This window comes from Bidens hawaiensis, unplaced genomic scaffold (assembly GCF_021521415.1).
Source record: "Bidens hawaiensis isolate Kalapana, Puna unplaced genomic scaffold, B.hawaiensis_p1.1 tig00419509_1, whole genome shotgun sequence".
Classification (NCBI taxonomy): Eukaryota; Viridiplantae; Streptophyta; class Magnoliopsida; order Asterales; family Asteraceae; genus Bidens; species Bidens hawaiensis.
In genome coordinates, this window is record NW_027504884.1 from 123,072 (window position 1) to 139,989 (window position 16,918).

A 16,918-nucleotide genomic window follows, 5' to 3' on the forward strand; every position below is an offset into this window, starting at 1 on the left:
TAGTCAAATAAGCCCATTTATAATTAAATTGTTTAAACCCAACAAAATGTTTCTTTTACTTGAGGCCAAAAAAAAAAGTTAGCATTTGGCCCAAAAATTTTTTCGTCTTTTCGGAGCCAGCACTGCATGCGCAAAAACACAAAGGTATATGATGCTTGGAAATGCAGGGGGGGGGGGAAATGATCAATGTAAACACGTTTATGTGGGTCAAAAACAGAGCTGAGTAACAGATCTGCAATGGTGTAGATAATAAAAATACCCCCTCTAGTCAGCATCCACCAACTGCACCCACAACAATACACATTGACACTCGATGGTTGCTTTGGCTGGGGATCTCGACTTTTTGGTTTCGTTTGATAGACAAAGAAAGGCATTATCGAGGCAATTATTTTCACAAGTTAATGGGTTACATGGAAGACGAGAAATGAAGCGACTTTCCAAACCAGTGACTTGAAGAGAGATCTTACTTTTGACTCGACTGTCAATTATTCTTTACTTTGAATAGTCAATAAGAACAAGTAAAATTGACTTTCTTTGTCGTTCAAATAAAATAAAAACAATACACATATATATCATCAGAGTCAATATTGGTTTTCTTTCAGCATGCCATTTCATAACAAGGATCATCTAGAAGCATCAAAAGCTCATAATATTTTATACTGTAACAACTGTTGGTCTATAACACAACAAAAGATCACATTAACATCCATAGTAATAACTTTAAACAAATTGAGCTCTTTTATCATGCTTCCAACCACTAGATATTACTTGTAGAAATCAAAATCCGTGTCGGGCTTCTTTACATTTGTTCTGTAGCCCTTCTCAAAGTCCTTTGGAAGAATAACATATCGGTTCTTGCGCATGGCGTGCATACCGGCTTCTTGGCAAATTGCTGTAATCTGGATTTAACAAGCCATTCAAGTTAATAATAAATGAGTTGACTTTGTCGTGCTTTGTCTAAAGCGTGTCAAATAATTTATAAAATCAAAAACTGCATGAAAACGACTTACTTCAGCAGCACTGATCTTGTCAGGCCGAGAGACGTAATCTTCCAAGTCAACTTCGTCACTTAAATTCATTTTAGCAGTGCAAACCTTCATGATAAAAGTTAAACCAAAATAAAGTCAAAATCAACAGCATAATCATGTAACTGGGAATAATATAAGGAGAAAAAATTACTCACTATCTAGATTGCCTAGTGCCCTAGCAGACTAGAATTACCTAAATTGCTTTAATTAATAAAGCTAAATTATTATATCGTAATAATGCAGTTTTGTAATCATATTCAACACGCTAATTATCCATATACTTTAAAAAAGGGATAAGAATGGTGTTCATAAACCATATTTAGGCCTGTAAACGAACCGGACGTTCGGTGACTGTTTGGCAGGTAGTTCGTTTATGTACATTTAAAAAAAGAACGAACATGAATAATTTTGATTATTCATTTAGTGGAACGAATACGCTCTGCTTGCGGTGCGCGCATATAATGTATATATGTGTGAACCCTCGGGTGGGCAAAAGTAAAATTGCACTAATTTTGACGTTATTTTACTAATCTCGTGAAAATAACGTTAAAAGTGGCGGAAGGTTAATCAGGCATCATGTGGTGGCGTTGATAGCCGAAAGACAAGGGCACATGCACCGATCAGCCGGTGTCCCGATGATTGAGTGCTATGTGCCTTATGTCCAAGGCTTGATGCAAAACTACTATCGAGCCGGGGGTCTCACCGGAAGCAGCCTCTCTATCCCTATGGGATAGAGGTAAGGCTGTCTACATCTTACCCTCCTCAGACCCTACCATAGCATTGCTATTGGTGGGATATACTGAGTAAAAAAAAAAAAAAATTTAGTGGAACGAATCAAGTCATCAACATGAACACATCTCGTTCGTACGTTTACGTTCGTTGGTTTGCGTGTGTTTAAGTTTGTTTGTTTAGATATTCAGTTTTTTTTTGGACCCGCTACATTTAGTTTAGTTTTATAATTTTTTAGGCTCGACAGACTGATGTTCACGTTTAATTTTGATTGGTATTCGCTTGATTATGTATGTTCATCTATGTTCAGTCATATTCGTTCGTTTACAACTTTACATTCGTGAACTGTTCACTTGTGATATTAACAAACGAACACAAACACACTCATTTTCTTATCAAACAAACACGAGCAAGAAAACCATCTTCGTTTAATTGTTTGTGTTAATTGTTTGTTCGGTTAAAGTTAACCAAATAAACACGAAAATGTCCCGTTCATGTTGTTCAATTCATTTAAAACTTACCTAGATCGACATGCTTCCAGTGATTGAACACTCAAAAACAGGCCAACTTATAACTATAAAAACCAATTTAAAAAATAAAGATATGATTATGATCAATATACAAGTAACCTGAAAAACAAGTCTTTTTTGTCTTCTATCAGGCAAAGGAAATTCAATCTTGCGGTCAAGTCTACCAGGGCGAAGAAGTGCAGGGTCCAATGTATCGGCTCGGTTAGTTGCCATTATAACCTTAACATTAACTGTCTGGTCAAATCCATCCATCTGCAGAAAACCGAATATATAAATAATTTATTTCATAATTGGTTAATTCAACGTTTAATTAGCCACTCAATTCACCTGATTCAACAGCTCCATTAGAATACGCTGCACCTCTCTATCGGCTCCCGTCTGAGCATCAAACCTAGCAGTTGCAATTGCATCCACCTCATCAATAAATATAATTGCAGGTGCGTTTTCTTTCGCTAGACGGAAAACATCACGAACCATTCTAGGACCCTATAGATAACATAAATCTGTTTGTATAACTCGTGGTGAGTCAAAGGTAACTCAACAGCTTCACGTATTTCCTGTTTTTGAATGTCACATCCTCCAATATCCTGGAAAATCACATTTGCGAGAAACAGTATCATTAGCTTTGCAGCAACCACATAAATATCAAAAGCATACAGATATTTAAGCTAACAGACAAGTTTTAGATCGATCAATAATAGTGACGCGGATCAAACAGTGTAGCAATTAGGCATGCCTAAGAGCACATCAACAAAGGCTGAGCAAACCTTAACTGTTAACCGAAATTAACCGTCAGCCAAGCCGCCACCAAACCAAATTAACCAATAACCGGCAGTTATGGCTAAGGTTATTTGATTAACGGATTTATTAATAACGGTTATGGTTAAGGGCGTCCCATAACCGAACGTTAACCAACCAAAAAAGAACTAAAACATGCTTATGTCGAGATGGATATATGATTACACGTAGATATGTGAATATATGGATTGGGTATATATGCCAATATGTTGTAACGAAAAACCTTGAAAATATCTGAAAGCGTGTATATGTATACATTAACCTTCATTCAATTTCAGTTTGATGTCACCTATTCTTTTTCCATGTTCATTTAGTTAAATTTAACTCAAACTTCACTCGATTAAATAACCTAGCTTCATAACCAACTAACCAAAACCCAAGTTCGGTTATAGTTATGCTTAAAAAAATCCCACAACCAAAGCTAGCAATTATGTTTAAGAGTAAAAACCGAACCAAACCGCAACTCAGTTTTGCACACCTGCCTACCATTAATCCATCACATAATAATGTCAAATAAATAAAAATTTCGAGCTACAATTTGAAACAAACTAGGCATGGATGACTCAAGCTCGTGTGCATACAAGCAATACCTTAAACAAGCCAAAGCTCAGCTTGAGCTCATTAAGAAGTTAAAACTTAAAAACACCCTACAAAGCCCGAGCTCATGTTCGATAACTAAAAAAGCTTTATTTCAGGCTCGGGCTCAATAAGGTTGAGCTCATTTATCTATCCAATCTCGAGTGGCTCGACTCATTTATTTTTTCACAAACAAATTCACTTCGTTAACAAACGAAATTTCCCTAGGTTATCAATCCGTGAACCGTTTAACGAACTCGTATAGTTCTAATACAACCTAAAGTTAACAGAACCCCTAAAGTAACAAAGATCAAAATATCTAATTGATAACAATAACAATCCACATCACTCACATTATAAGTAACATCCGGTTTCTCCGACTGACTCAACAGCGAAATACTCGAATCGGCCTCGGGCGGCAACACATCAACAAGCGCATTCGAATGCCGATGCAACGCAACCGAGGCCGAGGGTTTCAACATCTCCCTATTAATAGTACTCAATATCCTAACGTGCTAATTAGACCCCGTGGTGGACCCCACAATCCCGTAATTCTGGTCAATCATCTCCATGAACTGTCCGATTACTAACGGCACAGGTTGGATCCGTTTAACCTCTTCCTGTGATCGGATTTGTTCGCGTTTTAGGTTTTTTAATTCGTCTTTTACGTAGTCTTCTTTGATGTCGATGAACTCGATTTGACGGTGGTGGGATTTGAGCCGAGTGTAGAGGTCGTCTTCGGTGGTGTCCAGAACCATCGTCGCTGCCATTGCTGGTGGTTTGTGGTGGTGGTGACGGTGGGGTTATTATTATTATTATTGTTATACAGTAACGGTGTCGTGGGCAGCAATTTACTATAGGTTTTGTTGTTTACAGGTTTTGACACAAAACTTTTAATTTTTTTTGGTTTTGGGATTATACCATTTTACCGAGATGAAAAGCATGTTTGAGATTTAGTTTGAAAAATACTTATTGACTTTTTGATGTTTTTAAAAAGCTAATAAGTCAAAATGTGTTTCGCAGTCATAAAAATCCTTTTTATTTTAGCTTTTTGAAAGAGTTAAAAAACAGTTTTCTAAAAGCCTCAAAATCCAGGCTTTTTGAAAAAGCGAATAAGCTAATAAACATTTTTCAAACTCAATCCCAAACATGCCCGAAGTATAGGTGTGCATGAAACCAAAGAAGATGATACAAAATTAAAAACCGGAAAATTCCCAAAATAAGCGTTTATGAAATTTTCAGGTTTTAGGTGTCATTTGCAAGAAATTCCTAAAATAGGTATTCTAAACTAGTCGTGACGAGTAGTTTATGATTACACCCGAGTAGTTTGTAGAACAAGTTAAAATTTGCCATGTGCCCTTAAATTAACCGTAACGAGCAGGTTCACTAATCATTTTACTCGTCACGGCTAAATAAGTTTCATGAAGTCGTTAAGTGGCAACGACTAGTTTACCTGGTTTACATTCCCTACACGAGTAATGTATTAGTAGTTAACTCATTGAGATTAATTTAACCTTACAATCTACTCGCCGCGACTAAAGAACTTATGTATTACTCGTGGGCGTTGATTACGAGTCATAAAACTTATTTAGTCATGACAAGTAATGGTTAGCAAATATGCTCGTTACGGTTAGTTTAAAGACACATGTCAAGTTTTAATTGGTTATACAAACTATTCGTCACAACTAGATTATAATATTTGTTTTGGAAATTTCTTGCAAATGACACTTAAAACCTGAAAAACATTTTCATAAACGCTTATTTTGGGAATTTTCCCATTAAAAACGCGGAATAAAATAAAACGAAAAAACAAAACCGAAGTAAAAGCGACGTTTTAATTTTATGTTTTTGAAAAAACCAAACCGTTGACCCGTACCAAATCTAATCCATAGATTTTTTTTTTTGAACGGTGACTTTCATAGTGGTTGAATAATCAGCCACAGCTCTCGGAGAGAGCCCCAACCGCCCCACTCGGGCCAAGACTATGTTGTCTTAACCGGGCCCACGCTTGGCATCCGAGTTTGGCTAGGCGTTCCACGATAAAATTTCGAGCCCCCTGCCACTTGACAGGAGTTGTCCGTCCACAAGAGCAAGCTTTCTGGGAAGGGACACTCTAATAGAAAACTCGTGTCGCCATCAAAATTCGAACTTGAGAGGCCAACCGGCATCAAGCTTTTACCCATCATTTGACTGGCCACTTAATCCATAGATGTTTATATTTTTATTTTATGTAATTAGTTAAAAATAATAAGTATGTAACTCAATTACTATAGAATCTAACTTAAACGACAATTTTAGTGCAGGACGATTGATGGTGGTGAAGTCATGTTAAATAGTGTAGATAGTTAAGGTAAGTACTAACTGTACTATGTAGGGTATTTGTTTTGGGTTTTGTTAGTTAACTAGTTTTTTAACCGGTCTTTAACCGGTAAGTTGACGCGAATTCGATTGGTTTTGGTGACGTGTGTTATTGTACTATAATTGAAACCAAACATAAAACAAAAAAGTATAAAAGTTGAGGCGGATAAATAGGGTGGTGTTAGTTGGTAAAACACGAGCATTGGTAAAACCCGAACGTTGTTGATCCCGGAACTAAAACAAAAAAAACACACAAAAAATTGACGTTCGCTCGGTTTTCGTTACATTCATTGCGACGACTGAACTAAACAACAAAACAAACTTTGCGGACCAGTTCGGTGCCGCCAAGGGGCCCAACAAGGCACTTGCGGCACCAAACTTTTAATTTGTTATATATAATAATAATAGTTAAAAGAGTTTATTGATGATAATCGATAATAATGTTTAATATGGCTACATGTATATGGTTTATCTTGATTCTAAGATCACCATGAAAGACGATCCATGTACTATTTATTATATATGTTTTATTGATTACATAGACATGTCTTAAATTGATTGATTCATTGACTAACTTTAGCCACAACTCACAATAGACAGTATCAACAAAGCATATAATACACTTCTAAATTCTTTACAAAGTAAATCGCACCCATAGGAAAGTGATAGGGACCCGTTGAATGGGTTAAACTCCAAAATAGTTAATCTATGTATGTGTGCTACAAAAAAAAATAAGAACGTGACAAGTTTTTCAACAATTTTTCTCTATTTTTACATTACTATGAGTCAACCTTTACACCAAAAAATCTAAACATGCAACCACCAGGTGGAGAACATGGAAACGTAAATGCAAATAGCAAAATACTAGAACACTAGGGTATAGCCCGTGTTACACACGGGTGGAAAAACATGTCAATAAACATAATAAATTTAAACAACAAATTCAAGCAACACAATACTTCTTCAAACGTTTGGACCAAAACGTTTAACCATTTACTTGTTCTACATATTAAAAGTTAAAAGTTAGAATAAGTTAATGTACATCGAACAACCAAAAAAATCAACAAAAGACATAAACATGTTCTTTCATATTAAACCATCATCAACTTCTTTAAACATTCTACCAAAAGAAACTCATTTTGCTTCACTACCTGAAAATATAATAAAACAATAGCATCCAAATTAAATATATTTAATAATGAGTAACATTTGAACATTAGTAAATATGTTTTTATTAAATTGTTGTTTTTATTAAAACAAAATAACATACAACAACAAACAAAGCAAAATGACAACATAAAACATCTTTCTAACTTAAACCATTAAACCGAAAAGATATATCAATAAAAATCTTTTTGGCCGTAATTGTATAGATAACAAATTTGATTCTCTTTTAAATAACCCGTTTTGAAATATTTCAAAATAGTTACAAAATATTTAAAAAAATGGAATTAGTCAACTTCAAAAAATTATGATTTTTTTTTAATTTTTTACCAATCTTGCAACAAACTTTTAAATCAATGACATTAATATTTTGTTAAACTTGAAAAACATAAAAACGTTTTACAATAAATGAATTTTCAAATGAATTTGGAAATATTAAAAAACTTTATGTTGACTATAAAAATATTTAAAGGTGAAAATATATGATACAAAAATATATATACCATATATACACGTATTTTAATAAAAATATATTAAAAACATGGAAATTAATTGTTATATTTAAATGAGAATATTATTAAAGACATTACTAACGAACGTATATGGATATCCGTAAAAACAGAAAATGTAATAGACACGTATTTAAGAAATTGACATTTTATGTTGAGTATATATTAAAAAAATGAATTAAATTAGAATATATTAAATGACTATTTAAGTTATAAATCTGTTTACCAAAATTTCTGGAACTATCAAAACTAATAGTCGGTCAACAATATTAAATAAAGTTACTTTAAAAAAAATTAGAAAACACCGACCCACATTATAGTCAATTCCAAAAATAAATAAATAAATTATACTCAACTTATTTATTTGAAATTCGAATTATTAATTTGAATACATGTAAAAAATAATAATTATAAATAATGACTTTCAACTTTATTATATGATTTGATTAAATTATATAATAAATTGTTACTTAAGTAATAAATCTGTTTACCAAAATTGTTAAACGAAATTTGTTATAGTCAAAGATCCTAAATACAAAAAATATTACAAAAACCATGGCATAATGTAACCTTGAAATTATTATTTTTTTAGGCGATCCATAACTAATATTATGTTATTACAATCTTTGAAATTTGCATTCAGTTTTGTTACAAGCTCATTATCATTAATTGTGACATTTATGTCTAATTATAAATTGGTCAAACGTATAAGATAGGAAGATTGTGGATATTGGAAACTAATATTCATAATAATATTAACAATGGAAACAAAAATTTTCCATAACCAATTTTAATATATCTTTTTTTAGAATTCAAATTCAAATAATATTTCGAATTTTTATAGTGCATTAATTGTTAATCAATTTCCATAACCAAATGATGACACTCATTAGCATTAATTGTGACATTTATGTCTCATTATACATTAGTCAAACAAAAAAGATGGAAAGTGTGTGAAAATTAGGAAATACTCAAAACTTAATCTTACTAATGGAGATTGACAATAATATTGACATTTGAGAAATATTTTTTGGAAGTGCAGAAAATATACATAAATAATAACAAAAATGTACATCAATATTAAACAAAAATACATAAATACATGAATAATAACAAAAATATACATCAATATTAAACAAAAAATAAGAAATCTTATCAACAAATTTTCAATCCATGAAATTAACTATATCAAGTTGGAGAGATAACCCAAAATGAGAAAATTAAATATTAATATTAATATCACAAAATAAATAAATTTCCAATTATAGAAGATTTGAATTATGTAAAAAATATTCTAATTGATAACCGGAATATTTGAATCGCGTTACCGGAAAAACGAAATAGGGAAAATCTCCATTGTATCTTCGATTTTGATACAGAACCTAAAGAGATTAATAGAAAATTATATAATAATTAATATAAACACAAACAAAAACGGAAAACAAAAATCTTACCGGAAAACCGTTATAACTTCAAAATATCAATTCAATCTTGGATTTTGATATACAACCTAAAGAGATTATTACAAAATTATATAACAATTAAAATAAATATCAAACCATATCGGAAAACCTTAGCGGAAAAGGATATCACCTTGCCGAAAATCATATAACATTGTTGGCCATTAGAGTATAATATATAAACTTACCGGAAAACGTTGAATTTGTGACAAAAATCTTACCGGAAAACCTTACCGGAAAACCGTCATAACTTCAAAATATCAATTCAATCTTGAATTTTGATATACAACCTAAAGAGATCATTACAAAATCATATAACAATTAAAATAAATATAAAACCATATCGGAAAACCTTACCGGAAAAAGATATTACCTTGCCGGAAAATCATATAATATTGTTGGCCATTAGAGTATAATAATATATAACCTTACCGGAAAACGATTAATCCCGATCTATATTACCGGAATATAGAAGATGGTGGATGGTGGAGTTAGTAAGTCGAGAGAGAGAGAGAGAGAGATTAAAATGATTTGGGTGAGAAATATTAAGGTTTAAAATTTAAATAAGTTTTTTGAGTGTTTGGTCAACATGACACATGACAGAATATTAGGGCACATGAGAATGAAAACATGCTGACTGGATTGCACATGTGGACAACCTAGAAGAAGGGCATGTGCCCACATTGTATTACTTTAATAGTATTTAAAGATATAAGCATGGGCACTAAATAAAAGGAAGTAATATGCATGCATGAGAAACATGATGTCCGTTAACTTAAATGTGTGCTGCCGTTTGGTAACGGTCGCGGGTCGGTCATCTCCATGCGTTGGGTACGTAGCATAAATCAACAATAACTCGTCCTACGATTAAAACAGCTAAACAATATAACAAAATATATACAGATCCAAATTTGAATAATTCAAATCCGTCTACTTCCTTCTCGATTAGGGTTGTTCACGAGCATAGCCGAACCGAGCGAAGGCTTGCTCGTTGCTTGGCTCGTTTACAACCGAACCGAGCCGAACGGATGAAATTCGAACCGAGCAAAAACCGAAACGAGCCAAAATCGAATCGAGCATTTTTTGATCGAACATCAAGCGATTTCGAGCATTATTTATTTCTTTTCCACTTTAAATTTTTCAATAAGAAACTAGTTTTAAGGTTGTAAATTATATATTTTAAAAATAAATTAGTAGATTTTAGACAAACATGTAATAAATTGTAAATTTTTATTAAAAGTAAGTTTGAAGTGAGATAAAATAAACATGTAAACGAACTTCTAGTATTCTAAAAACTTGAAACGAAAAAATAAAACTATAAAATTGACGGAATAGGAAAAATTTAAAGGGGTTAAAAAAATTGTAAGCTTATAGTTATGTGTTTTGTCTATATATTTATATATTTGTTCATATATAATTATATATAATATAAATTAAAAATATTCGAGTCGAACCGAACCGAGCAGACCTTTACTCGTTGCTTGGCTCGTTTGCAAACCGAACCAAGCAGAGTGGCTCGTTTACAATCGAACGAAAAAACGAGCGAGCATTTTCTGAGCAAATTCCGAGCGAGCGGCGAGCGAGTTCGAGCGACGAACGGTTTAGACGGCCCTATTCTCGATACTTATTCCAAATTGTTCTTGCAATGGGCTGATCCAGGCGAACACCACTTAGTTCCAACTTCGAACCTTAAATTGTTTTGTGGGCTCTTTATAACGTAATTTCAGCCCAGTTGATTTAACTCAACTGGCTTGAATTTGAAGTTCAATATTTGTCACTTGTCAGACTTAAATGTCAAAACAATTGATTCTTGATTTCTTGTTGGGGATGTGCTTCCATTTTCTCAAAAAGACATTGAAAACCTTACTGGCGTGCATCCAGTAGGAATTGAACCTACGAATTCATGTTCTGAGCAAGATACGACTTATCTGAAACGAAGTGTACAATTCATAAAACGAAATCTTTCGACGAACTTATGTGCATTTCTAGTTACTTATCATGGGCCTTTCGATACAATCCAATAGAAAGTCCCAAGAGCGTCATATTCTAGCAGAACAAACTATAAAAGATATTCAATCCGTCAGAACAGAAGTCAAAGAGAGTATTTATGCTCGGCATGTCCTTTATAACCAATGACTCCCATCGTATGAAAACAGTACTTTAATTGTTGAGTTAAATAGGTCATTTATCTTTAGACAATTACATCAGGCATACCATTTGAATAGCTACAACGTTATCATACTACTTATATAATAAACTGTTACAAACATTGATACTTAATTTTTATGTTACCTAATAAAAGGATATATATACAAATTATGGCATGTTCACAACCATTCTTTGATTTTCTACAAAACACACTCTTGTATACTTAAATAGTTACATACACTTGCATGAACGATAAACAAAAGACAAATTAAATCACAATTAATTAAACAATAATATATATAAAAATTCACACTCACACAACTAACCTAGCAAGATTATTGAGTTCATGAGATAGAGAAACGTCTCCTTCTAGGCTTAGTAAGATCAACCTCATTGCCTTCTTCAATATGTGAAGTATCCTTGGACCCATGTTTAAAAGGATTCAACTTTCCTAACTTCTTCGACACCGACGAGAAGAAAGTAGGCTTCTTGGGGTTACTTATTCTCGTAGACGTTGATCCTGGATGATTCTTGGTCTGTATATCCGATATATAAGCCTTCATTTGTAGCAACTCGGTTCTTAAGGCTTCGTTCTCTTTTGCCAGTGACACGTCAGCTTGTACCTGAGACCTCATGCTTAGAGCATCGGGCGTGGTCCTATCGTTTGTGTCACTTCTTACTTGTAACTGATCAAAGTAAAGCGTGTGTAGAACAATTTGCACGGGTAATCTTTTGTTTTGGGACGCGTGTACCCTGGCTTCGTAAGATAGTTTTAACGCGTCCATCACACTACAAACTTTCTCTCGCTCGATTTCGTCCAAGTTCGGATGAGCCTAGATAATATAACGAGCCAAAAATGTTATTTAACAAAGATATTAAATACTCGACTAGTTTAGGTTAAATTTTACTATCAGCATATGTTATTTGGTTCGGATTTAAAGTATATTTATATTTTATATAATTTTGTTGAATCTTAAAACATTTTACTTTATGTATGAGATTTTATATAATTATATCAAACAACCGTTCACAAAACACTCAATCAACCGTTTTAATGGCAAACTTGCCAATTATTTCATTTAAACAATATTTGGACACTGCTCTCACTATTCCGGGTCAAAATTTGAAACTTATTGGTTAAAACACGGTCGTTTAGTCAATATCCGTATGACTGTTCTAACTAGGGGTGCACAAGAAAACAAAAAAATCCGCTCCAAAACCGGATAAACCGAAAAAATTTAAACCGATCAAAAACAAAACCGATGATTTGGTTTTTAATCTTTTATGTTTTTGTAAAAATCGAACTAACGTACACAGTTTGGTTTTGGTTTTGCATTCAATAAAAACCCAAAAACCCAAACCGAACCGAATTTCTAGATTTTTACTTTTATATATTTTATTTTAAGTAATTTATAAAAATTTAATAAATATGTAATTAAAATACTTTTGGCCAAATGTATAACAATCTGTTAATTAACAGTTAACAAAATTATTTACACCTAAATTTATTATATTCGGCCAACTTCCTTTTCGTTCTAAAATTTTGAAACTCAAATGGCAATAACCGAATAACCAAAACGAAAACCAAAAAACCAAAACCGAATGGTTTCAAAAATAAAAAAACCGAAGTTTTGGTTTTCGGTTTAGTTTTTAACCCAAAATCGCATCACTCACACCCCTAGTTCTAACCATAGCCAATCAACCTTCGAAAACTTTTGGTTAAATGACTAAATCTGTCATCTGACCTCTATCCGGACGTATAAGATGTCAGACGATGTGTGTATTTTAATTAGACTAATTACCTTAAGATATATATCAATGGCGCGATACAAATCATCATCAACTTTACGTGCATTCTTCGGTAACAAGTTCGCAATCCCATTAAACTTGGAAATACTCAACTCGGGTATCGTCGCAATCTCTCCAAGGTACGCATCCACTGTCTTCGCAACCCGAAGCATTGCAGTGGACGCCACGTCTCGAAAATCGCCCCCATTAAACACCGAAACACTCTTCTCTTTCTCCACAAATCCAGATATTATTCTTCTTACACTCTCCAAATCAAACAGCCTCTCTCCGTCAAACGTATACGACAACACGAGCAAATCATCAACAGTTACATGCTCCAAAATCGCCGATATTCGTTTTTCTAACTGTTTTTTACAAACGTCGTCGTTTTCAAGGAATATTGCTGCACGGAGGAGGCAGCTGAGGAAGTTGATAGGGAACGAGGCGATTGCGCGTTGGTTTTCGACTGGGAGGAGTGCGACTATGGAGTCGAGAAGATCACGCTGGTGGACTCTGGTGGTGGAGTCGATGGAGATGGTGCCTTTGATGCTGTTGCCTGAGTGATCACGCACCAGGTCGGGTAATGCTCGTTCGGTGTAGGTTATGATTGCGCTGGCCATGGTGAGTGGTTTTGCGCCGCGTGTTTTCATCGAAGCGATTATTTTCTCGAAGAAGGTTATGTCGACTATTGAGAGCTCCTCTGTCCACCAGTTTGGAGGCGAGCGGCTTGGGAAATTCGCTTCGTTGCATGCCTGCAAAATATCGATTCAGTCTTCGTGTTCACGAACACGGTCTATTTGGTTTTTGTGAAGTGTAAATGAGCTGAGCCTTAGCTTGACTAGATTCGATCACAACTCGTTTTGACTTACAAAAGTTCGAGCTATTTGAATTGTTTTTACAAGCTCAGGCTCGGCTTTGTTTATTGTTTTATGTATGTTTTAAATTATTTTTATATATTTTGAAAAAAATCTTAAACAAGCCCAAGCTTAAATACGTGGAGCCAAAGTTTGTTTTGACTCGACTTTGCAGTGTAAAATTAATATACAGAAATTCAGAAGAGGTAAAAATTTGTAAAATTTAAAAATACAAAAGACTTGACGAGCCTAAACGAGTTCCCATACAACGCTCAAGCGGGCTCTATAACTAAAGGAGCTTTTGTTGAGGCTCGAGCTCGGCTCGTTTATTATTTATTAATTTATTTTTATACGTTTTTATTTTGGGAGAAATCTTAGATGATATAAGCTTGGCTCCGGCCCATGTAGTATGTTAAACAAGCCAAAGCTTGGCTCCGGCTCAATTAATACCAAAGACCCGTTTCGAGCTCTATTTTCAAAGCTCGAGCTCGGCTCGTTGACTATTTATCAATTATTTTTTTATATAATTATAATTCTTTTATATATTTTTTCTATTATAATTTTATGTATAAAAGAATATATATTATTTAGTAACTTTTCTTTATTTTTTCATAAAGTTATATTTATTAAATAATAATTATTAAATGTATATTTTAAAAAAATTATATAAATGGCAGGCTCGTTTAGGTTCGCGAGCCGGCTCAAGCTTGAAAAGTAAAGCTTGGGCTCTGGCTCGTTTATTAAACGAGCTTATTTTTAGGCTCGAGCTCGGGCTCGGACTCGATAAAGCTCGGCTCGATCAAGCTTTTTAACGAGCCGATCTCGAGTAGCACGCGAGCAGCTCGGCTCATTTGCTCCCTTACAAAAGAGGTAAAACTAAATAATACACCAGGCTCAACGAGTCTAAACCTGTTCAAGGCCTGAGATTGGCTTGATAACAAAACAAGCTTTATTTGAGGATCGAGCCCGGCTTGAAAAAGCTTGGCTCGTTTTAGGTTTTTTATCGATCCGAGCTCGAGCAGCTCGGCTCGTTTGCACCGTTAGGTTTTCATAACAATTTACAATATATGCAACTTTTTAGACTGTGAAGATATTATAAATTTACCTTTGCACTAGCTAACTCAACACATCTTTGAACAATATTGATCTGTTCAGCTATAGGTAGAAGATCTTCACACGATTTCAAAACAACAACCGCGCCCGATAGGCTCGTTAACGCTACCTGAATGAGAAAATCATCTGTCCGGCCCGCGAGGTTTCCATCACAATACTCATCAGTCATTTCCAGATACTCTGCAGCACAACGCAGAGCTGCCACGTTATGCACGGTGATTTCAAAGTTGACACCGTAGCAGAACTTGGCAGCTTTCTCGAATATCTCAGCTCCTCCTGGGATATTCGAGAGATCAATCCTAGTCGTGTCAGATTCTTTCGATTCGAGTATTAATCTTCTTATGTAGTTGCTCTTTGCTACTAAAATAAACTGTCATAACATGTTATTGTTATAGTCAGTGATCACTAATTAAACTTGTATAAACAACAATTGAATTAAACTTGTATAAACAACAAATGAATTAAACTTGTATACAAAACAAATGAATTAAACTTGTATAAACAACATTGAACTCAGGCCCAACTTGGAGAAGGCGAAAAATTTTTTGGGCCGAATGCGAAATTTTTTTTGAGCCTTAAGTAAAAGGAACATTTTGTTGGGTTTAATCAATTTAATTTTAAATGGATTACTTGGTTATGATTTGAGCTGTGTAAAAAAATTTTGTATAAAAATAAACTAAAAAATGTCTCAAATAAGAACAGAACCCTCAACCTCTTGGTTAGATGTCATAACTCTTTGTCACTAGACCAAGCTAGTGGTTATGTAATTGTGTTGAAAGTTAAAACATTGATTATACATATTATTTTCATAAAAATACATATAATTTAAAAAAAAATTGGGCTTATGGCCGTCGACTACCCTGATTGAACTTGTATAAATAACAAATGGATTGAACTTGTATAAACAACAAATGGATTAAACTTGTATAAACAACAAATGAAATAAATTTATATAAACAAAAAATGAATTAAACTTGTATAAACTACGTCTAAAAGCAGTCTCTCTATCCTCCTCAAGAAAAGGTTTGCTACATCCTACCTTTAACATATTAATAGTTTTGTTATTGGTGGAATTCACAGGATATGGTTGTGGTTGTATAAACAACTAAATAAAACTTATATAACCAACAATTAAATTCAACTTGTATAAACAAACTTATCAAATGATCAATCATAATACCTTGTGAAGAGGAAACTTAGCTTCACCAACTTGTACAATAATATCAGTTGGGATATCTTGAGAAAAAATCCTAATAAACAACATAACAAAGAAAACATTAACAAGCTTATAATAAAACTTAAGGTTAGTTTGTAAGTATTTTTTTTTTTGCTTGTTAGCTTTAATAATATTCATATATTAAAGAAAAGAATCCAATTACAACAGAGAGGTGCATAGTAATTACCACTGGCCGGTTCGCTCCATTGCCGGAGAAACTCTATGTGTATTCTTGGTGTGTGCAGCCATGGGTTGGAAATTGATTAAATGGGAGGATAATAATATGGTGATCTATGTGTTATGTATTTATATAAGGAAGATAGTAATGGAATAGTTGTGTATGTAACCTTTTTAAATCCACTTTTAACGGGGCTTTTGTTTGGGCGTTATATTAAATCGTGGTCACTCTTTTGGCCACATTCCAATATATACTTTACAACTCATTAAATATCAAGTAATTAAAGTTATTAAAGTTATCTTCTGTCAATTTTACCATGTTCACACTTGACTCATAAAGTTGTAGCTCAGAGAAAACATTGTAAATTTGATCTTTTTTTATTTTGATGTGAAGTGTCTTTCAATCAAATTTATTAAATTATACGTTACAGAAGCTCATAATTTGAGTCTGCCTAATTGGTTAAGTGATG

The 16,918-nt window shown here is 33.5% G+C and overlaps 1 protein-coding gene and 1 pseudogene across 2 annotated transcripts; both read right to left on the reverse strand.

Moving 5' to 3' along the window:
- Positions 1-718: 718 nt before the first annotated feature.
- Positions 719-4,467, reverse strand: LOC143609164 (26S proteasome regulatory subunit 6B homolog; annotated as a pseudogene). Its single transcript, XR_013149378.1, has 5 exons — positions 4,015-4,467; positions 2,615-2,874; positions 2,387-2,539; positions 1,011-1,094; positions 719-899 (listed from the first exon to the last, which is right to left on the reverse strand). The product of XR_013149378.1 is annotated as a 26S proteasome regulatory subunit 6B homolog (transcript).
- A 7,013-nt stretch (positions 4,468-11,480) lies between these two features.
- Positions 11,481-16,633, reverse strand: LOC143609165 (root phototropism protein 2-like). Its single transcript, XM_077083995.1, has 5 exons — positions 16,459-16,633; positions 16,236-16,305; positions 15,048-15,425; positions 13,103-13,840; positions 11,481-12,133 (listed from the first exon to the last, which is right to left on the reverse strand). Exons 1-5 carry the CDS (start codon positions 16,518-16,520, stop codon positions 11,645-11,647), a joined length of 1,737 nt encoding a protein of 578 aa, XP_076940110.1. The 5' UTR covers positions 16,521-16,633; the 3' UTR covers positions 11,481-11,644.
- Positions 16,634-16,918: the final 285 nt, after the last annotated feature.

Excerpts from the sequence above, each read along its gene's own strand:
- LOC143609165 (XM_077083995.1), bottom strand. The coding sequence starts at position 16,520 with ATGGCTGCACACACCAAGAATACACATAGAGTTTCTCCGGCAATGGAG. Across the intron at positions 15,426-16,235 it reads CTAAGTTTCCTCTTCACAAG|TTTATTTTAGTAGCAAAGAG; the intron begins GTATTATGATTG and ends ATGTTATGACAG. Across the intron at positions 12,134-13,102 it reads CCATTGATATATATCTTAAG|GCTCATCCGAACTTGGACGA; the intron begins GTAATTAGTCTA and ends TATATTATCTAG.